General features: G+C 42.8%; 1 protein-coding gene and 2 long non-coding RNA genes across 5 annotated transcripts; all 3 read right to left on the bottom strand.

Moving 5' to 3' along the window:
* Positions 1-680: 680 nt before the first annotated feature.
* Positions 681-2,140, bottom strand: LOC121403732. The gene is made up of 3 exons (XR_005967456.1): positions 1,559-2,140; positions 861-889; positions 681-775 (listed from the first exon to the last, which is right to left on the bottom strand). It is a non-coding gene; the product is annotated as an uncharacterized LOC121403732 (long non-coding RNA).
* A 1,058-nt stretch (positions 2,141-3,198) lies between these two features.
* On the bottom strand, positions 3,199-4,758 carry LOC108705946 (protein kinase C delta type-like). Of its 3 annotated transcripts, none has more exons than XR_005967454.1 (4): positions 4,571-4,758; positions 3,961-4,089; positions 3,507-3,631; positions 3,199-3,332 (listed from the first exon to the last, which is right to left on the bottom strand). XR_005967454.1 is itself a non-coding variant. In XM_041591531.1 (3 exons), exons 1-3 carry the CDS (start codon positions 4,751-4,753, stop codon positions 3,587-3,589), a joined length of 357 nt encoding a protein of 118 aa, XP_041447465.1. In that variant the 5' UTR covers positions 4,754-4,758; the 3' UTR covers positions 3,454-3,586. The 3 variants fall into 3 exon arrangements, 1 of the variants encoding a protein (XP_041447465.1); XR_005967455.1 differs by having other exon boundaries at positions 3,507-3,628; XM_041591531.1 differs by lacking the exon at positions 3,199-3,332 and having other exon boundaries at positions 3,454-3,631.
* Positions 4,759-6,307: 1,549 nt separating this feature from the next.
* LOC121403731 lies at positions 6,308-14,266 on the bottom strand. Its single transcript, XR_005967453.1, has 3 exons — positions 14,201-14,266; positions 12,244-12,335; positions 6,308-6,354 (listed from the first exon to the last, which is right to left on the bottom strand). It is a non-coding gene; the product is annotated as an uncharacterized LOC121403731 (long non-coding RNA).
* Positions 14,267-23,364: the final 9,098 nt, after the last annotated feature.

Below are 23,364 nucleotides of genomic sequence, written 5' to 3'. Positions count from 1 at the left end.
GGCAATGATGGAGGCCAGAGGTGTGGGGGGGAAATGGCGGGGGCCAGAGGTGGGGGGGTAAATGGCGAAGGCCAGAGGTGGGGGGGAAATGGCGCGGGGCCAGAGGTGGGGGGATGACGGGGGCCAGAAGTGGGGGGGCAATGACGGTTGCCAGAGGTGGGGGGGAAATGGCAGAGGCCAGAGGTGGTGGGGGCAATGACGGGGGCCAGAGGTGGGCGGGGGAATGAGGGGGGCCAGACGTGGGGGGAAATGGTGGGGGCCAGAGGTGGGGGGAATGGTGGGGGCCAGAGGTGGGGGGAATGACGGGGGCCAGATGTGGGGGGGCAATGATGGGTGCCAGAGGTGGGGGGGAATGGCGGGGGCCAGAGATGGGGGTGAATGATGGGGGCCAGAGGTGGGGGGGAAATGATGGGGGCCAGAGGTGGGGGCGGAAATGGCGGGGGCCAGAGGTGGGGGGAATGACGGGGGCCAGAGGTGGGGGGGCAGAAGTGGGTTAGGCTGATGGCAGGGGTCTGAGTATAGGAGGGCCGATGGCGGGGGCCCTAGGTGGAGAGCACAGAGGGTGGAGGCAAAAGGGACCCGCAGATCAGTACATTTCAATTCTTTTTTTCTAAAACAGACAGATCAAAGTTCTCTCAAATCAAACATTACCTTTTGGTATGTAGAGGCACCGTCTTTGCTTTACCTTATGCTGAATTCTGGACACAATTCCTCAAAGAAGTCCGCGGTTGGGCGTTGAAGGAAAGAAATAGGTTCACAGATTTCTTAGCAAAATCTCACAGACAAGTAACAAAACACAGAGTGACTATTTATGTGCAACTATACAAAAGCTGCACCACGTTTATGAAGAAGATATTTACCTCCACATTTTCATAAGATCAAACACCAGCTGAAAAGCATAAGAAAGAATGTATGATAGAAATACTGCAGATAGCCCATAGTAAGTGAACTGAAAGGTGAGCCTTCGAGGTGCCAGGGACATTAAAGCTTGTGGCATCAACAGTAGAGATGAATTCATCCCATGGAATCATCACGCGCCACAAGTTTCATCCTGCGCCCTGTTAGTTACCTGACACCAGAGTCAGCTCTGCCCCCAGTTCAATACTAAGTGCCACCCACAATTAGAGATGGAAAAGCCAGGGGCCAGAGATAGAGAGCCTTAGTTCAGGGTCGATGACAGGTGACCCAAGGTGGGAGGGCCGAAGATGGGGGCCAGAGGTGGGGGGCAATGACGGGGGCCAGAGGTGGGAGGGAAATGATGGGGGACAGAGGTGGGGCGGGGCAATGATGGGGGCCAGAGGTGGGGGGAAATGGCGGAGGCCAGAGGTGTGGGGGGGGAAATGGGGGGCCAGAGGTGGGGGGGAATGACGGGGGCCAGAGGTGGGGGGGCAGAAGTGGGGAAGGCTGATGGCAGGGGTCTGAGTATAGGAGGGCCGATGGCGGGGGCCCTAGGTGGAGAGCACAGAGGGTGGAGGCAAAAGGGACCCGCAGATCAGTATATTTCAATTCTTTTTTTCTAAAACAGACAGATCAAAGGTTCTCTCAAATCAAACATTACCTTTTGGTATGTAGAGGCACCGTCTTTGCTTTACCATATGCTGAATTCTGGACACAATTCCTCAAAGAAGTCCGCGGTTGGGCGTTGAAGGAAAGAAATAGGTTCACAGATTTCTTAGCAAAATCTCAAAGACAAGTAACAAAACACAGAGTGACTATTTATGTGCAACTATACAAAAGCTGCACCACGTTTATGAAGAAGATATTTACCTCCACATTTTCATAAGATCAAACACCAGCTGAAAAGCATAAGAAAGAATGTATGATAGAAATAATGCAGATAGCCCATAGTAAGTGAACTGAAAGGTGAGCCTTCGAGGTGCCAGGGACATTAAAGCTTGTGGCATCAGCAGAAGAGATGAATTCATCCCATGGAATCATCACGCGCCACAAGTTTCTTCCTGCGCCCTGTTAGTTACCTGACACCACAGTCAGCTCTGCCCCCAGTTCAATACTAAGTGCCACCCACAATTAGAGATGGAAAAGCCAGGGGCCCAGAGATAGAGAGCCTTAGTTCAGGGTCGATGACAGGTGACCCAAGGTGGGAGGGCCGAAGATGGGGCCAGAGGTGGGGGGGGCAATGACAGGGCCAGAGGTGGAGGGAAATGATGGGGCCAGAGGTGGGGCGGGGCAATGATGGAGGCCAGAGGTGGGAGGGAAATGATGGGGGTCAGAGGTGGGGCGGGGCAATGATGGGGGCCAGAGTGGGGGGGGGGAAATGGCGGAGGCCAGAGGTGTGGGGGGGAAATGGCGGGGCCAGAGGTGGGGGGGATGACGGGGGCCAGAGGTGGGGGGATGACGGGGGCCAGAGGTGGGGGGTAAATGGCGAAGGCCAGAGGTGGGGGGGAAATGGCGCGGGGCCAGAGGTGGGGGGGATGACGGGGGCCAGAAGTGGGGGGGGCAATGATGGTTTCCAGAGGTGGGGGGGAAATGGCAGAGGTCAGAGGTGGTGGGGCATTGACGGGGGCCAGAGGTGGGGCGGGGCAATGATGGGGGCCAGAGGTGGGGGGTAATGGCGAGGCCAGAGGTGTGGGGGGGAAATGGCGGGGCCATGAGGTGGGGGGGATGACGGGGGCCAGAGGTGGGGGGGATGACGGGGGCCAGAGGTGGGGGGAAATGGCGGGGGCCAGAGGTGGGGGGGGTAAATGGCGAAGGCCAGAGGTGGGGGGGGAAATGGCGCGGGCCAGAGGTGGGGGGATGACGGGGGCCAGAAGTGGGGGGGGCAATGACGGTTGCCAGAGGTGGGGGGGAAATGGCAGAGGCCAGAGGTGGTGGGGGCAATGACGGGGGCCAGAGGTGGGCGGGGGGAATGAGGGGGGCCAGACGTGGGGGGGAATGGTGGGGCCAGAGGGGTGGGGGGAATGACGGGGGCCAGATGTGGGGGACAATGATGGGGGCCAGAGGTGGGGGGGAATGGTGGGGGGCCAGAGATGAGGGTGAATGATGGGGGCTAGAGGTGGGGGGGCAATGATGGGGGGCCAGAGGTGGGGCGGGAAATGGCGGGGCCAGAGGTGGGGGGAATGACGGGGGCCAGAGGTGGGGGGGCAGAAGTGGGAAGGCTGATGGCAGGGGTCTGAGTATAGGAGGATGATGGCGGGGGCCCTAGGTGGAGAGCACAGAGGGTGAGGCAAAGGACCCGCAGATCTTTCCCAACTGGGACTCAGGAATGACAGACCCTGAATCATTTTTATACCACCTGATGGGTTGATGCAGCCTGGCTCTTCTACGAATGACAGGGGCTCTTCACAGACTGCACTGACATCCACAGTCGGTATCTGCAAGAAGGAATATACACATTCGTTTGCTCTCTCTCATACTATTTACTATTTGTAGGGTTCTGACTAAAGACCAATATAGTGGCAGTCCCAGGTGCACTGACCTAGGAGTGTGCGGGTATATTTGCATGTACTGTACAGTGACTTAAAAAAAGAGGCTTTCTTAACTCTTACCCTGCCTTGCCCAGAACAGAACCAGCCAAGCACCAACCACATTTGTCACAGTCTGGCTAAGGGGATGGGGGTTTGGCGTTTCAAGAATATACCTCCAGCCACAGCACTGAAGGAGAAAGGACCTGCTGAATTACAGAAAATAGCAATGATTGGTTACTTCAGGAGAAGGCAAATGAAAATGTCTCTATAATGGAAGGAAGCCACATCATGAGCACAATACACTTACTGGACTTGTAATAAAGGCACCTGGGGAAATACAATAGGTGAAGTGGGCAAAAAGTGAAAGAATACGTTGAGACTCAGTTGGTACTTTTTTTTTTTGAAAACGGTTGAATACTCCTTTAAAGTAATATGCCTACTATGCCCAGGTCAAATCTCACCAGAATAAGCCTGATACTTGGGGTGCAGAAAATGATGTTTCCTCCAGATAGAGCTGCTCCAGTGATGGACTTACAGATTGTGGCTTGAAAGGAGGTGGAATCTTCCTGTTCTCCAACGCTGCCCAGTCAACCGATTTATAAAACGGGTGTTTCCTTATATCCCCCGATGTGCCCAGGCGCTTGTCTGGATTCTTCTCAAAGAGCTAAATGGAAAAAAACTCATTAACAGATGTTCAAATGGATAAGTGGCTACACAATTACCAGGAGGGTTTATTCTAGGTTTTTCCACAGCAAATAGTAGGAATTATGTCAGCAGTGAGTACATATGTATGATGAGGGTGTCTGCAATTTCTCTGCTGTTGTGTAACATAACTAGCGACATGCAGGCTGTTCCCATACTGAATACACAGCTCACATTATGCTCCTCACCCCCAGGGTCCTCATTAAGAAATGATCACTCCGTAATATTTCCTTCAATCATTTTTCTATCATTTATCTGGGACTTCTGCGAGTATCCCATCCCACCTCAGTTTTGTATCATTTCCAAGATTTCATGTATTAAAGTTGAAATGAAAGTCTGTAGGAATGCAAAGATAACCATCTCATTGGCCCATTCATTTTTATATTTTAGATTCTGTCCTCTTTTTAAGGGTCTGTTATTTCCCGTCACATGCTCCTACGCACCTCCTGCATCAGACTTTTCAGATCAGGGCTGATATCCTCTGGAATGGAAGGCTGCTTCAAGGTGACTGATTCGATGATGTTGAGCAGTGTCGAGCCTTCGTGGAATGGAGATCTTCTGGCGGCCATTTGGCACAGAATAATGGCAAATGCCCACCAATCCACTCCTGCGCCATATCCACTCATCAGATGAATCTAGAAAATAAAAAAGATCTTTTGTTAGATAATTACATTTCTTAGGGAAGCATTCCTGGAATAAGTTTGTACATCATTCTCACAGAAGCCTTAGGAACAGAGATGCAACATTGGGCAGGAGATCCCTTCCTTGTGTCGGACAAGGATAAACAACATTTAAACAAAAGAGGCTGGCACAAGCCTGGACCCACAAAGTAGTAAAGCCAGAGTCAGATTATAAAAGGTTAAAAGGCTTAAATTTTATTCTCCATAATTAGGAACCAATGCCTGACGTGTTTCGTGTCTAAGCCCATGACTAAGTGTCCCTGGTAGACACGCAACGCGTCAGGCATTGGTTCTTAATTATGGAGAATAAAATGTAAGCCTTTTAACCTCTTACAATCTGACTCCGGCTTTTACTTTATGGGTCCAGGCTTGTGCCAGCCTCTTTTGATGTTTCCTGGTATCTGCTCCCTTCAGTGGCGGAACTACCGGGGGAGCAGGGGGTGTGAGCGGGCCAGGGCCCGCACCCCCTTTAGGGCCCCCCGGCAGCGCCGCACGCCACTGTAATCACCCTGTCAGCGTGTCGTACGGAGGGGGGTGGGGCCCGGCTGTGCATCATGCACCAGGGCCCACCCCCCTCTAGGAACGCTGCTGGCTCCCTTTGCTGAAGGTCTGGGGCGTGTGCGTACAGCGATAAGCTCAACCAACGCATTCTAATACAGCACATACTGGTTACATATTTGCATAGTTTGAACATTTAAACAAACCTAACATACATTAAAGGAACAGTAACACCAACAAATGGAAGTGTATTTAAGTAATGAATAAATAATGTAGTGTTGCCCTGCACTTGTTAAACTGGTGGGTTTGCTTCAGAAACACTACTATAGTTTATATAAACAAGCTGCTGTGTAGCCATGGGGGCAGCCATTCAAAGCTGAAAAAGGGGAAAAGGCACAGGATAAACAGATCATAACAGATAAGCTCTATAGTATACAATGGGATTCTATATTGCTTATCTGTTATCTACTATTTGTCTTGTGCTTGAATGGTCGCCCTGTGGTTACACAGCAACTTGTTTATATAAACTATAGTAGAGTTTCTGCAGCAAACGCCCCAGTTTTATTAGTGCAGGGCAACACTACATTATTTATTCATTACTAAAAACACTTTCATTTTTTGATGTTACTGTTCCTTTAAACAAAATAATTGAACAAAGCTAATTTACAGATGTAAATTAATTCCTGATAGTAAATAAAAGAAGTTTCTCACCTCTGGAGCCATATAGTGGTAGGACCCTACTAGATCGTACATCTTCTTGTTGCCGAAAATCCCTTCTACAGCTAGGCCGAAATCACTGATCTTGATATGTCCCTTGGTGCTCAGTAAGATGTTTGGTGGTTTAAGATCTCTGGAATAAAGAAACACAAGTCATGACATCGGTCTGGCAACTGTATTCAGCTATGGGTAGTAGTAATTTATAGTGATGAACGTAATAGTGGAAAAGTAGTGAGGAATTAGGGCCAAGACTGAAAACTTGTACTTACCGGTGCACAATACCATATGAATGCAGATACTGTAGACCGATGATCATCTCTGCAGAATAGAATCTATGCAAAAAAAAAAAAAGAATAATAATATAAGCATCTTTTTAATAATATAATCTTGGATTCTAATCCAATATATAAGCAAATAGTAGTTAACATATATATGAAATTCTAAATATATATATATATATATATATATATATATATAATATATATATATATATATATAGATTCGAAGTTCTAACGCACACCATCCAATGGAGATTCAAAAAGTAGAATTCACATACCTGGGTGCTACCCTAGAAAAGCTGCATTATCCAAAATCCACTGAAAAAGGTGCCACACCAGGATTTTTCAATAAAACTTCAAATTTATTAAATAATTTTAAAACAGGAACCGGCCAACGTTTCGGTCATTCTCTAAGACCTTTATCAAGACCCTGTTCACGTTAAAACATCAGTGTTTAAATACCTAAAAACATGACACTCACCCCTTTGTGCACGCCCACATGATCATGTGACTATGGAAACACCTGCACCGAAAGAGCAGAGAGACATATAAACATTGTGGCAAATGTGTACACAACTCTTAAACAAATGCAGAGAACTGAAACATATTAGGATATAACATTTGTAACATTAAAACCAGGCATTTAGCGTTGCTCCAAAAAGCATAGATAAGAGCAATGCTCATTTAAGCCCAAAGGGGCTAAGGTATTTAGTTTACGTATCCAGAATGCTTCACGTTGGAGTAATATCTTGGACCTATCACCCCCGCGTTTCAGGGGCGGGATGTGATCAATAGCTATATATTTAAAGGTAGGTAGTCTATGATTCATTTCCAGGAAATGTTTAGCGACAGGTTTATTGGTTACACCGTCCCTAAACGCTGTGCTGATGGCGGATCGATGTCCATCCATCCGCAATCTCAGTGTCTGATCTGTTTTCCCCACATACGCCAGGCCGCAAGGGCAGGTAATTAAATAGACCACATGCGTGGTAATACAAGTAATATGATGTCTAATCGCTAGACGTTTACCTGTTTGTGGATGGAGAAAAGATGTGCCTGGAGACATGAACCTACATGAAGTGCAGCACGATGATTAACCCTACGATAATATTGTTTAAACAGGGCATCGAGAGAGTGGGGGCTTCTCGGGTAGACAAGGGTTCCCCTCGCGACAACCTTTCTAAGGCTGAACGTGCTGCCATTAAATCCCTCAGGATGGACAATAAGATTGTGATCCGCCCAGCGGACAAAGGCGGGGGGATAGTCATCATGAACTATCAGGACTATAGTGATGAAATATTGTGTCAGTTATCAGATGGGTGTATATATAAACAGCTTACGGGTGATCCTGTAATGATATTTAAACGAAAGGTTGACAACCTAATTAATACTGCATTTGATTGTAATGTGATTGATAAAACTCTGTTTGATTTCTTGAAGCAGGATTTCCCTAAGTGCCCTATTCTGTACACTTTGCCAAAAGTACATAAGAGCTTAACTAGACCTCCGGGTCGCCCTATCGTGTCTGGTCGTGATTCTCTCCTTCATCCAATAGGGATATATCTTGACACAATACTCCAGCCAATAGTACGCGATACGCCTACATACCTGCGCGACACTCCACACCTACTAAACTGTATCCGTGAGTTGTCTATTCCCCCTGACACTACAGTATTTCTTGCGAGTATGGATGTGGTTAGTCTGTATACCATAATACCACATGAGGATGGGATAGCTGCAGTTAGGAAGGCGCTCGAGGAATCCAATTCATATGCAGGCCCCCCTATCTCTTTTGTATTAGAACTACTGGAGTTGGCCTTAACGTTAAATTACTTTCGATTTGAAAGCAGCTTCTACTTGCAGGTGGCAGGCACGGCGATGGGGGCAGCCATGGCGCCCTCATACGCCAATCTATATATGCACCTATACGAGCAGAAAGAGATTATCCCTCGGTTTGGCGACAAAATGCTGTTTTTCCATCGCTACATCGATGACATGATTATTCTCTGGAGGGGCACCTCAGAGGATTTTACGGGCATGGTCAATGACTTAAACTCACTAGATAGTCCAGTTAGATTTACTTATGAGATTAATTCACAAAAAATACATTTCCTGGACATTGAGTTGTCTATGAATGATCAGGGCCTATCCTATACCCTCTTTAGAAAACCTACCAATAAAAATGTACTACTCCATTGTGGAAGTTGCCATCCACCTAATATGAAGCGATCCCTCCCAATTTCACAATTTTGTCGAGTGATTCGCAATAACTCTTCAGAACAACAAACTCAAAAACAGCTGCGGGACATGTGGGTCCGCTTTAAGGATCGTGGCTATCCAGATAAGGTATTAAATGATGCCTTAGTGATAGCACGGAACAGGATAAGAGATGTAAGTAAGGCCAAGAAAACAGAACCGAAATTGGTCTTTACCACCACCTTTAATGCAAGTACTAATATAATCAATGGGGGTGTGAGGGACCATTGGAAAATCATAGAGGCAGACTCTGATTTGTATAAGGTGACGTCTGGTCCGCCAATGATATGCTATAAAAGAGGCACGAACCTCAGAGATCTGCTTGTTAAGGGGGATCCAATTGATTGTTATACAAAAAATCCTAGTGGCTGGCTAAGCGAACTGAAGTTAGGCTGCTTTCGCTGCCCGTGCTGCACTTCATGTAGGTTCATGTCTCCAGGCACATCTTTTCTCCATCCACAAACAGGTAAACGTCTAGCGATTAGACATCATATTACTTGTATTACCACGCATGTGGTCTATTTAATTACCTGCCCTTGCGGCCTGGCGTATGTGGGGAAAACAGATCAGACACTGAGATTGCGGATGGATGGACATCGATCCGCCATCAGCACAGCGTTTAGGGACGGTGTAACCAATAAACCTGTCGCTAAACATTTCCTGGAAATGAATCATAGACTACCTACCTTTAAATATATAGCTATTGATCACATCCCGCCCCTGAAACGCGGGGGTGATAGGTCCAAGATATTACTCCAACGTGAAGCATTCTGGATACGTAAACTAAATACCTTAGCCCCTTTGGGCTTAAATGAGCATTGCTCTTATCTATGCTTTTTGGAGCAACGCTAAATGCCTGGTTTTAATGTTACAAATGTTATATCCTAATATGTTTCAGTTCTCTGCATTTGTTTAAGAGTTGTGTACACATTTGCCACAATGTTTATATGTCTCTCTGCTCTTTCGGTGCAGGTGTTTCCATAGTCACATGATCATGTGGGCGTGCACAAAGGGGTGAGTGTCATGTTTTTAGGTATTTAAACACTGATGTTTTAACGTGAACAGGGTCTTGATAAAGGTCTTAGAGAATGACCGAAACGTTGGCCGGTTCCTGTTTTAAAATTATTTAATAAATTTGAAGTTTTATTGAAAAATCCTGGTGTGCACCTTTTTCAGTGGATTTTATATATATATATATATATATATATATATATATATATATATATATATATGGAGTCCCACAGTACCAACACTCAAACAGATGTTTCCAGTAGTGCACGATCAAAGGCAGGCATGTATAGAACACGATGGATCAGCACACACTGTTATTTGGTGAAGCAATAGTGTTTATTTCATACAAAACACATTTTTATCCGACGTTTCGGTCCTTTTTCAAGGATAATGTGGTGTAACAAAAAATGGTTTAAATACCCACCCCCTGAGTGAATAATGGCACCAAACATGACGTCATGCAGTGAATTGCAAAGTGTAATTCGAGTCCATAAGGTCTTGTGTCCATCTGATTCATTTGAAGAACTTGGTGTAATTATTCCAGTTCGCCACTAGGTGTCAGTGTTCACATTGTCTTATCAAGTCAATGGAATGCTGATAGTGATTGTGTTCATGGAAAAAAGATACATATATAGTTACAAAAAACTTTCTGATGTAGACAAGCAATCAGAGAAAGCAACAATTACTTACAGAGTAGGAAGTGTTCAATTCAAACCCAGAGATATGATCTGTAAGTCAGAAAAAAACAGGTGGGTGTTGAAAACATGTATAGCTCAGCATGGCACAATCGCAAGAAAAAGCAAGGATAACTTATGTCAAAAAACAATTCAATTGGAGTTGTCCATTCAGGCCCTTAGGTGTCACACAATCTAATTCATATATCCAAAAAGCCTCCCTTTTCAGTAGTAGTTTCTCCAGATCCCCTCCTCGAGCAAGCATTAGGGCAGCATTGGATACCAGTCATAAAGTTGAGCCTGGCAAACAAGACATTGCCCAACAACCAGTGGCCAAACACTGGCGGGAAGCAGGACACAATCCATCCCAGTTTAAGTGCATGCCTATCGATTGGATAATAAAGCCCCCCAGAGGAGGGGATCTGGAGAAACTACTACTGAAAAGGGAGGCTTTTTGGATATATGAATTAGATTGTGTGACACCTAAGGGCCTGAATGGACAACTCCAATTGAATTGTTTTTTGACATAAGTTATCCTTGCTTTTTCTTGCGATTGTGCCATGCTGAGCTATACATGTTTTCAACACCCACCTGTTTTTTTCTGACTTACAGATAATGTATATCTCTGGGTTTGAATTGAACACTTCCTACTCTGTAAGTAATTGTTGCTTTCTCTGATTGCTTGTCTACATCAGAAAGTTTTTTGTAACTATATATGTATCTTTTTTCCATGAACACAATCACTATCAGCATTCCTTTGACTTGATAAGACAATGTGAACACTGACACCTAGTGGCGAACTGGAATAATTACACCAAGTTCTTCAAATGAATCAGATGGACACAAGACCTTATGGACTCGAATTACACTTTGCAATTCACTGCATGACGTCATGTTTGGTGCCATTATTCACTCAGGGGGTGGGTATTTAAACCATTTTTTGTTACACCACATTATCCTTGAAAAAGGTCCCCAGGTGGGACCGAAACGTCGGATAAAAATGTGTTTTGTATGAAATAAACACTATTGCTTCACCAAATAACAGTGTGTGCTGATCCATCGTGTTATATATATATATATATATATATATATATATATATATATATATATATATATATATATATATATATATATATATAACAAAGCCATGTGAAGCCGGCACTCTCGATAAGATGCAATAATTTGCCTGGGTGCACGATCAACAAACATCTCCATACAATCGCAAAAAGGGGATCAGAACTACTCAGGTCTTAAAAATGAAACAGAATTTATTTAGTAAAATAGCAGCAGACTGACGTTTCAGCTGACTCCTCAGCGCTGAGAAGTCTGCTGCTATTTTACTAAATAAATTCTGTTTAATTTTTAAGGCCTGAGTAGTGCTGATCCCCCTTTTTGCAAATATTGCCTGTGAGTACGTGTCTTCATACGTACTCACAGGCACTATAAATGTCTATGCCTATGAGTATGTGTAATGACACATGAAATGCGTTAGGTAATCTTTTGGGGAAATAAAGCCATTTTAAAACAATCACTGTCTGCTGATCCATGAAAGTGCACACAATATTGGATTCTATTCAAAGTAAAAGCACTTAAAAAATTGCTGAGGAGGAGATTAGGGTTATGAAATGCTAATTGCTTCTTGTGCAACAGCCTAGGGCATTGCTATAAACAAATTTTCTCTTTTTTCCCCTCTAACATTCCCTTGGTACAACACTGTGGTGCCAACAACATAAGAAAAAGTGAGTTACATGTAAAATGCACCAAGAGTTGGAGCATAACACCTGAACAGTGCCCAATACTGTGTCTAACTAATATCAGCACAGGGGTTAGTGGTCCCTAAATGCCCAAGTGTCCAAAATCTCTCTATTCATATATGCTGATACGGATATATAAAGTTTGAGGGATGGGACATACCACCTCTTTCTCGCTCTGAAGGAGGGAGAAACCCCACAAGAAACTGCACCAATTCAAATCTCCATATAGATCTTGGGATGTCACTTACTGTATGATGTCCCTGTTCAGGCAACCTCTCTTATTTATAAGCTGTTCCAGGGTCCCTCCACTCATGAACTCCATTACAAGAAACGCATGCATCTGGTTAAATGAGAAGAGAGCGAAACATGGGAGCTGTTAAAACAAGACTACTAGAGCACAACTGTATTCGATTTTAAAGCAGAACCAAATACAGGGATCACATTTACACATCATGGAGCAAAACAATTCCAAAAATGTAGTGGATTTTTTTTCTGTCTATTCTTGAAGTTGTTTCACAAATAAAAATGGATCAGCGCCTCTGGAGAGAACAAGAGTGAAACAATATTTAAAGGGGAAATAAAAGAATATATCCCTATTTCCCTACTTCAATACATAGGGGCAGATTTATCAAGAGTTGAAGTGAATTCGAGGGAATTTTCGAAGTAAAAATGGTCGAAGTATAGCCATTCGATGGTCGAATTTCGAAGTATATTTCACTTCGAAACTCGACCTTTGATAAATCTGCCCCATGGGGTCTAATTGGATTATTTTGAAAATACTACACTATATTGTGCTTTTTGCTTTTGTTGTTTTGTTCTCTCAGTTGTCAGAGGCGCTGATCCGTTTTTCTTTGTGAAGGAATTTTACAGTTGAGAGACTGAAGCAGGACCGGCAGGAGTTAACAGGACTAAAAAGGACTAACTTTTTTCCTCCCTTTTTCTTTTACTTAGTTTTGAAGTTGTGCCTTCTGCTCCTACTCTCGGCACATGAGGAATGATTTGCCTAAGCAACTCCCAAAATGTATTGCCCAAAGAGCTCCTGCACTGCGGAGGGTTGGTATGGAACAAGGAGAGGTTAATCCTGCTACAGGCAGATATGGGTATGTTATGGGTTACCTTTAAGTTAACTTTTAGTATGTTATAGAATGGCCAATTCTAAGCAACTTTTCAATTTTTTATAGTTTTTTAATTATTTGCCTTTTTCTTCTGACTCTTTCCACCTTTCCAAAGGAGGTCACTGACACCGTCTAAAAAACAATACTCTGCAAGGCTACAAATGTATTGTTATTGCTACCTTTAATTACTCATCTTTCTATTCAGGCCCTCTCTTATTCATATTCCAGGCTCTTATTCTAAATAGCTATTTTCTAAATGGTTGCTAGGGTAACTTTATGCCTAGCAACCAGAGTATTGAAATGGCAAACTGGAGAGTTGCTGAATAAAAAGCTAAATAACACAAATCATAAATAAATAAATAAAAACCACTTGCAAATTGTCTCAGAATATCACTCTACATCAGACTAACTTCCATATGTAACAAAAGGCACAAAGTTTGCCCAGGAGCAGTAACCCATAGCAACCAATAAGATGCTTGCACATGTGACCAGGGAATTCTACCTGCTGATTGGTTTTTTATAGGTTACTGCCCCTGGGCAAACGTAGTGCCTTTAATTACATAAACCCCTAAAAGTTAAGTCAAAGGTGAACAACCCCCTTAAGGAAATAGTGTATAGTGCCAGATAAGACACTAGTGTAATAGCAGAAGGTATGTTTTTTACCCACACTTAATCTGCTCGAGTGCAGTCCACAAAAAGTAAGACAATACCTTTGCATATCTGGTAGTGTGAATCATTAGTGGTAAAAGATTTAAGCATTAGAAGGAGGAAATTTCCAAGCTACATATGCTCCCTACTACAACTGGCACAGAGGACACCTGTGGGGGCCCAAAATAGTGATCTAGTACTTAACAGATACTACCCTGGGCTGAGTTTTTGGAGAACAGGAGCAGACACTACCCACTGGTGAGTTTTTGAAGCAGAGAAGCAGCAGCTCTGGCTAAGGGGTGAGAGACTAGAATCATTGGGGTGCCCAATTTCCTTTTAAAAAAAGAAGTATAATATGGTGTCTTAAGTAAAGTCAGTAGCAGCTTTTAAATAAGGCAAACCGTAACATAAACTGCATGGCACTATTGGCTCTATGCTGTACCTGCGTTTGGAAAGCTCCATATCCATGGCAGAGAAAGGGACAAGCTCCAGTGATTCTGAGAGTGCGTGCCTCCGTCAGGATGTCCTCTACACTCGTAGTCTTCCGAATCACTTTGATTGCCACTTGATCTCTGCAGTTGTTAAGCGACGCCAGCATAACCTGAGAATGACAAAATAAACAATATGCGGGTTTTTTTAAGTATACACTTACAAAATGATTCTCATACAACTACACATTAATTACACATTTTAATTAATGTAACTTGATTAATAATTACTATTAAAGCAGTGTCTGTTTTGCAAACTCTTGCCCTACCACTGAAACATTGTGTTGTATGGTGGGCCTCTGATTCTCCCCATACTTTCAATGTTTTGTGATTAGCAGACTTGGAGGATGACGTGTGTAATGCACTGGAATTTACATTTTCTTTTATTATACACAAAAAAAAGCCATTATTTGTATTAAAGTGTACCTCTCCTTTAGCTCCAAGTTTCTGAATTTGATGTTATAGAGTTAATTATGCTACAGGCTTAAACAGACATACCTCCCAACTGTCCCGTTTTTAGAGGGACAGTCCCTCTTTTGACAGCTCAACCCGCAGTCCCTCGTTTGTACTGGAAAGTCCCGATTATCTCTGCACTGAACAGGCAGAAAAAGAAACATGTTTCTAACTTAATTGGCTTTTGGCAGAGAGCCCAGAACAGCCACAGCTGCAGATACTTTTGTAACAGTTTTGAGATAAGCAAATGAGTAATTTCAACAATAAAAGATAACAGGTCTCTTGGAAGAAGTTACACTCACAGCTTAAAGGGCAATTCACCTTCATTAGCAAAACTGTAATAACTGAAAAAAACCACAGACATATGTTCAAACTTTCATAACCTGCCAAATTTTGTAAAATGAACATGGTAATTAGGGGGTGCGGCCATAAAATAGACATTGTTTTTGTCCCTCTTTTTATTTCCAAAATGTTGGGAGATATGATACTGACACATATTATCTGTAGTTGTTCTGATGGCTTTGTATTTTATTTTTAAGGGTAAACAGAATTGTTTTCTGTAACATGCAATAGCTCCCTGTTGCTTTCTCTAAAATTGTCACATTTTTTACATGTTTATCAGTAGCTTCTGCCTGAGTTGCTTCACCAGCAAATTTGCATTTTCTAAACACACCTAAATATACCAGTACCTGGGAAGCCAAACTCTCACCTTTCCGAAGTTTCCTTTTCCCAGCTCCTTGTGAAACTTGTAGTTGGTGATGTTTTTAGGATTTTTAGGCATCTGAGCTTCAACACAAGGCCTACTCGCTCCACTTCTTCCTGCTGGGGGGAAAGAATATTAATCATTCAAAATGTTAACATACCCTGGAAGACACCTTTCTGTGGTGTTGAATTAATGCGAGAAGATATTTTTTTTTATTTATGAGCCTCTGAGCATCAGTGCATTGCTTTAAATGAAACCCCAAATCTGATTGGCACATGGTTTATAAGATGAAAAGATGTGCAGGCCTGTTTGTATATATATATATTCCCTGTTTCTAACATTCACAAGGTTTACAAGTTGTCTTAGGGCTATGGTCCCTTCTTCATTCTTAGTGATGCCCTATGTCACCACCATTACTTGCTCATTGAGTTCATTGAGTTTCACTGAGATATAAGCTGATGCTTCAGGGCTGATTATTAAATTCTGATGCTAGTTGCACTGGTTTCTGTGCTGCCATGTAGTAAATTATCTGTATTAAGTACTAATCAGCCTTATATTGTGACATTTATATTCTATGTGTACTGTATATTGTGAGTGGGTCTCTAAGCTCAGTAAGTGACAGCAGCACAAAGCATGTGCAGTGAATCAGCAGAAAAGAAGATGGGGAGCTACTGGGGCATCTTTGGAGACACAGATCTTTACTGCTAAAGGACTGTGGTTGCCTTGGGCTAGTACATAAATCCAAATCATAATGTACATTTCTAGCTATTTCTTTATTTAAGCTTTATTTCTCCTTTAACTCATAACTATTTCTCATTTGGCCAAAAATTGTACTTACAGCAGATGGGACCAGATTGGAATGCGGTTTGCACCCCAGTATGCTGCAGTTTTTAGGGCTAAACTAGAACAGGATTTCCTATCTACTTGTACAGTACCACCAAACCACTAGCATACCTCTGCAACATTGATGACATTTTATCATTTGGGCAGACACTGAGAAAAAGCTCATCCAGTTCCATTAACAGGTAAATACTTTTCACCCAACCTTAAAGGGGTTGTTCACTCTTTATTTAATATGATGTAGAGAGTGATATTCTGAGACAATTTGCAATTGGTCCTCATTTTTTATTATTTATGGTTGTTGGGTTATTTCGCTTTTCATTCAGCAGCTCTCCAGTTTGCAGTTTCAGCAAACTGGTTGCTAGGGTACAAATTACCCTAGCAACCATGCACTGATTTGAATAAGGGACTGGAGTATTTATAGGAGAGGTCTGAATAGAAAAATGAGCAATAAAAAGTACCATTAACAAAAAAATGTGTAGCTTTACACAGCATTTGTTTTTAGAAGGGGTCAGTGACCCCTATTGGAAAGAGTCAGAAGAAAAAGGTAAATAATTTAAAAAAAACTATAAAAAAATAAATAATAAAGACCAATTGAAAAGTTGCTTAGAATATGCCATTCTATAACATACTAAATGTTTACTTAAAGGTGAACCACCCTATAAATGAGCCTACTCTGCCCTTTCTGGATTTATATCAAAGACAATACCAATACCCTACATACCACCATATTTCTGAAACTTACAGGCAAACCATTCTACTTGATGTATGACAGCTTCCACCTGGATCACAACAAACACTCCATTATCTACAGTCAGGCCCTACACTACACCCAAATCTGTTCTGACACCTCAGAAAGGGATAAGCAGCTCAGAAAAGCGCCACTCAAGGATTATAGGTCACAACATATACAGCAGCACCAAGGTCACCAGGAACCAACTGCTAGAATACAAGCAAAAAGACAGCCAAATTGTCACACCCTAGAACCCATAGCTAAAGGCCCTCAGGAAAATAGCCTGCAAGGTGCACTACAAAAAGATGAAAGGCTGAGTAATATATTTCCAGATCCAACTCTTCTGGCATTTAGTCAACCTCCAAAGTTGAGGAGACTTTTTATAAAAAGACCCAGGAGCAATGGAACCCACCCATATGGAGAGATGCAAAACATACCCACACATCTTCTTCTCAGATAATGTGCCAATTCCTGGCACACCAGAGTACGACCACTACACTTGCTCATCCACCAATGTGCTTTATACAATAAAATGTGCTTTATACAATAAATGTGCTTTATACAATAAACCCCATTGGTGAAGGCATTTACATTGGAGAAGATGGAGAATGCCTCAGAAAAAGGACCATTCACCACACAATATAATACACCAGTAGGAGCCAACATAGCATCTTTGCAATCAGCTTTGAAAAAGGAATTGAAATATTCTGAAAGCTTTCTTTTTTATTAGCACCTTTTTTTTTACATAATCTCTGTTGCTACTTGTGGAAGTCCATTCTAAGGGTCAATTAGAGTGAGTTTTGGGGCGAACACTTGTTTGCTGTACTTTTTATTTACATGAGCAATTATAAATACATACATGCAGGAAAATATGGTTAGTAAATGATACAACCTGGAGTGGATCAGTGAGAAAGGTTTAACTGCCATGGATATATTTTTGAGGCTGCACTTTTAGCATAGATAGCAATGTCACCAGTGTTGTTGTCCACAAAAATCAATCAGACCTTTGTTTCCTTTTTCTAACGTATAGGTGACTGTTTAAACATACTTGCCGATGGGATTTTGGTGATTTTTATCATCAATGGCAGATAACCAACCTCTAAGTAGTAGAGCAGTAAATGTCCTTCAAATTATAGCCTAATATCCCTTCAGATGGGTTTCCAGATGTAACTAGGAAAGCAAATGGGCATTCTCCATAGATCTCCCCCAACTGTAAGTTGAGCCCAACTGACAAACTAGCAGGGTGCAGGGAAACTTTCTTGGAAGGATGAGTTACAGATAACTATGAATGAAAATCTTCATAGTCATATTACAGATAACATTTGAAAATTACGTTTATGACCAATCTGGTACTTCTTACCTTCTGCTGGCTCTCGCTCTCTCTCTTTCTTCAGCACCTCTTGCTCTACTTGACACAAGCTTTTCTCCTCCATGTTGTTACCCATAAGCTTGGTCTTTTTAGGTGCCCCTTCTGTCTTCTCCTTGATGGTTCTCTTCCTCGTGAGCCCACGGGATTCTGGAGAATTTTTGGATCTATCCATAGCTGTTGATATATCCTGAAAATGACTAAAATATAGAAAAATCGCTTCTCACTGGGGAGACGCTGTGAAAATGAACCATTCACTGAGACAGCTCTATGGTCAACTGTCATTCAGCAACTGTGATTTGGCCGTGTGCACGCTACTGTTAATGACAGTTATACAGGGACATGTATTACATAGCTTCCCATGTTTAATGTATATAGCCTCATTAATCATGAGCAGTTGGCCATTTGTTTGGATTTGCTTTATAAAAAAACAAGGGGTCATTTTTTTTACTCTTTTTATACAAATTCCTTCATGGAATTAGCCACAAAAAAAAGACAGAAAACTATTATTATAATCATGTATTTAGCGCCAACATATTGCGTAGCGCTGTAAAGTAAATGTGATTATACAACTAAATCACATGAATTATATACATAGAACATATGGAGGTACATTCATCACAATCAATATCGGTACAAAAGGTGAGGAAGGCCCTATGCAGAAAGAGCTTACACTCTAAAGGGAAGGGAGTAATACACAAGGTGTGGGAGTGGGCAAGGTCGAATTAAGTGGGAGAGAAATGTGGTACTGTATGTGGAAACTACAAGCTAAATTGCATCAGTGAGAAAGGACTATATGAACTGGGGAATCAGGCCCATGGCAGCCTCATGTCTAGCAAATGATTACTAACATGGTAGCATTTTGTTTCCAGTGCAAAACTCCCTGCATCTTTACTCTCATGTACACATTTCTGCATTATTTAAACCCTCCTGCTTTCGTAGTTTCACCTCTGACTTCATTGCCCTTAGTAGGTGGATGTATGAGCGGCTTCATTTTTATTTCACTGACTAATATGAACAACTCTCAGCACCTTCTTGTTCAAATGCTGTTTTTTTGTCCCGTGCGGAAACTTTTATGACGTGTATAAGAGCACTCAGTCTTTGTCCTTTATATGCTCACAGAACTCCATGGTCACTTCTAATATGTTTTTATATATAACAACAATGGTACAGTATCCACTGCATGAATAGCACATTTTGACATTAGAATGCTCGACTGACAATTTATTGATATTAGTGAAACAAGCACTCGGTATCAGCACATCCTTTAGCCCCCCCCACCTAATTTATAAAAAACATTGGTGGCCAGCCCACCCTTAAAGTTAAAAAAAAGATCAGTGGCAGTCGTCCCCCCCACTACAAAATGCATTGGTCAGGGTGCCTCCTACAAGTAAAAAAACACTGGTGGCCAGGGTCCCCCCATAAAAGTTACAAAAAAATCACTGGTGGCCAGGTCCCCCCATAAAAGTTAAAAAAAAAACACTGGTGGGCAGGGTCCCCCAATAAAAGTTATAAAAAAATCATAGCCTGAGTTTAAATAAAAAAAAGCCCATTGGCATTCAATGGAACTTAACTTTAAAGTTTGGTGTGTGTTCTTTTTCATTCTCCTCCTCTTCTTCCGTTCTCTCTGGTGGCTTTAGCGACTCAAGGGGAGCCCGGCTAATCCGGGAAATGCAGCACAACCAGGTCCTCCTTAAAGGGGTTGTTCACCTTTAAATTAACTGTTAGTATGATGTAGAGAGGGTTATTCTGAGACAATTTACAGTTGGTTTTCATTTTTATTATTTGTGTTTTTTTAATTATTTAGCTCTTTATTCAGCAGCTCTCCATTTTGCAATTTCAGCCATCTGGTTGCTAGGGTCCAAATAACCCTAGCAACCATGCATTGATTTGAATAACAGACTGGGATATGAATAGGAGAGGTCTGAATAGATAGATGAGTAATAAAAAGTAGCAATAACAATACATTTGACCCCCATTTGAAAACTGGAAAGAGTCAGAAGGGAAAGGCACATTATTAAAAAAAACTATAACAAAATAAATAATGAAGGCTAATTGAGGAGTTGCTAAACATACTAAATGTTAACTTAAGGGTGAACCAGCCCCTTTAAGACTTGAAAGCCACCAGGCCCGGGACTGTTCCCCATGCACCCCACTGATAGCGGCTCAATTTGCCAGAATCCACAGATTGCCAGGCCGGGTCTGCATTCCACAGTGTTGATCTAGAATAAAACAAGTTGTTTTTGATTGATGACTGGAAAATTTTCCATGGCTGCCCATAAGTGTGGGCATTTGCAGTGGCACCATGATAAATTCACAATATTTATATCAGATTATTCATTTGGCCTGCACGGGTCTATGCCATCTTACAGCAGCCCCTCTGGCATTTGCCAAAACCCACAGATTGCCAGTCTGAGCCTGACCCCACACCCCCCCATACCACAGTAAAAAAGCCATACAAACATGGGCGCTAAAAACCTATTGGTGGTACAAATTTAATAAAGAAATTGGTGGTGGTATAATACATAAAAGTAACATAAAAGTTGAAAGAAAAACTTCACTGGTGGCCATGCCGCCCCCTACAAGTTAAAAAATATTGCTGGTCAGGGGCCTCCCATAAAAGTTAAAAAAAAACATTGGTGGCCAGGGTCCCCCCCCAACAAGGTAAAATAAAAACATTGGTGGCCAGGCCCTCCCCTTACAGGTTACAAAAAACAAACATTGGTGTTCAAGGGCCCCATAGAATATTTTAAATAAACATTGGTGGCCATGGGACTATAGAGTATTAAAATATTACATTGGTGGCCAAGGGTTTAATAACTAAAACTAATAATTAAAAAAATACATTGGTGTTCAGTAGAACTTACCTCAGGTTCTTTTTTCTTGTTCCCTTTGGCTCCTTTCATGGTTTCGGGACTTTGTGTCTTTGGGTTTCCAGGTCTTTGGGACATTGCACTTCGGATTCAGCTTACAGGCTGCCAAGGGGGGCCTGCTAATTCGGAAAGAGCAGCACCCCTTTAGGCCAGTGGCGGAACTACCGGGGGAGCAGGGGGTGCGAGCGGGCCAGGGCCCGCACCCCCTCAGGGCCCCCCGGCAGCTCACGCGCCACTGACAAATGCGGCCGTACGGAGGGGGCGGGGCCCGGCTGCGCGTCACGCACCAGGGCCAGCCCCCCTCTAGTGACGCTACTGCTTTAGGCCCAGTACAACTGTTACTCCCTGTGTCCCCCTGATGATGGCCCTGGGTGTGTGTGCAGATCTTTCAACTTTCTTAATTTGTCACAGAGGGACTTGTTGATAATTTTGTCATTGGAAGCAACATCATGCACATGCTCTAATGAAGCCTGCAGATTATGTACTGCGCATATTACTCCGCTGTTCTGCCCATGTGCACATTGGATTTTTGCCAGAAATTGGGGGAATGCTAATGAGTAACAGGAGACTGTCAGACAGAGCCCAAAATCTGGTAACGCAAAAATAAATAGGTGTTCTCTGCCCCTTTCAATTTCATGTGAGGCAATTGCAGACGGGACTGAGATTCAAAATAGGCCCTGAATATAGTCTTGGGTGTCAGAAAGTCACGGAGCGCAGGAGTTTTCAATCAGGCAGATGAACATTTTCGGAGAGGATAGATGGAGGCATTGCATTGCATTGCATGTTGACCTGTATAGAAAGCACAATTATAATGTACTGTGTGATCCAGAGAAGCCACCAGTCAGAGTGAACCAGTAACATAGCATTTGGAAGATAATTTGCCCCCCTCTCCCGCTGTATTTTTGGATGTTGTATGCGTCACATCGGCATGCCTGCTAAATATGATCGTTTTGACGCGAATGGCTGTCCAGGCAACCTGCTGTCTTATTGCCTTCTCTGTTATAACCTTTTCCCACTTTCCCTCCTTTGTAATCACAACAGCTTGAAGCTGCCTCTGAATGTGCCCAGAACCTTGCTGCTCTTTACATTTAATTTTAACTTGAGAAATAAATCAAGAGTTTAACAAGGGGAACGCTCTACCAGTCCCCCCCCACCCCTCAGCCCAACCGCAGCAAAGAAAAATATACGCCTTATTTCCGTACGCAGCCTACAAAGTGCAAAAAAAAAAAGCCTGCAGTAGGTCTTTTGTTCAGTTGTGTAATGCGGGATGGCACTCGGAGCGCTTCATTTTACGAAGTCGCCCAAAGTTTCCTCGTGAGGCAACTTCAGGCGAACGGCGATTTAGATTCTAGCTGGCGGGAAGTGGAGATTTGTTGCCTGAAGAAGAGGCGATCGTTTGAATCCTACTAACTTCATGATAATTTCGAAGGATTGGTCGGACTTCGCTAAAATCGGTCATTTGGCAAGAGAAATCTTTGCATCAATGGGGACCTTATGTTAACATTTGACACCCCTGGTGATTTTAAATTTCCTTCCCCTAAAAAAACAGCAGGTTTTTTTGCTATGGTTGGGGAGAAGGGTGACCAATAGAAGGGAGGTTAAACATTAAAGGAAAACTATACCCCCAAAATGAATACTTAAGCAACAGATAGTTTATATCAAATTGAATGACATATTAAAGAATCTTACCAAACTGGAATATATATTTACATAAATATTGCCCTTTTACATCTCTTGCCTTGAACCACCATTTCGTGACTCTATCTGTGCTGCCTCAGAGATCACCTGACCAGAAATACTACAACACTAACTGTAACAGGAAGAAGTGAGGAAGCAAAAGACACAACTCTGTCTGTTAATTGGCTCATGTGACCTTACATGTGGTGTGTATGTGTGCACAGTGAATCGTACGATCTCAGGGGGCGGCCCTTATTTTTTAAAATGGCAATTTTCTATTTATGATTACCCAATGGCACATACTACTAAAAAAGTATATTATTATGATAATGGTTCATTTACATGAAGCAGGGTTTTACACATGAGCTGTTTTACTCAGTATCTTTTAATAGAGACCTACATTGTTTGGGGGGTATAGTTTTCCTTTAAGGGGCAAATTCAGTAAGACGCGAAGCGCCGAATGCTAGCGTTAG

The sequence above is a fragment of the Xenopus laevis genome, chromosome 4S (genome assembly GCF_017654675.1).
Source record: "Xenopus laevis strain J_2021 chromosome 4S, Xenopus_laevis_v10.1, whole genome shotgun sequence".
Lineage (NCBI taxonomy): Eukaryota > Metazoa > Chordata > Amphibia > Anura > Pipidae > Xenopus > Xenopus laevis.
Note: the sequence above shows the minus strand (reverse complement) of the source record. Positions and strands in the feature narration are given on the sequence as shown.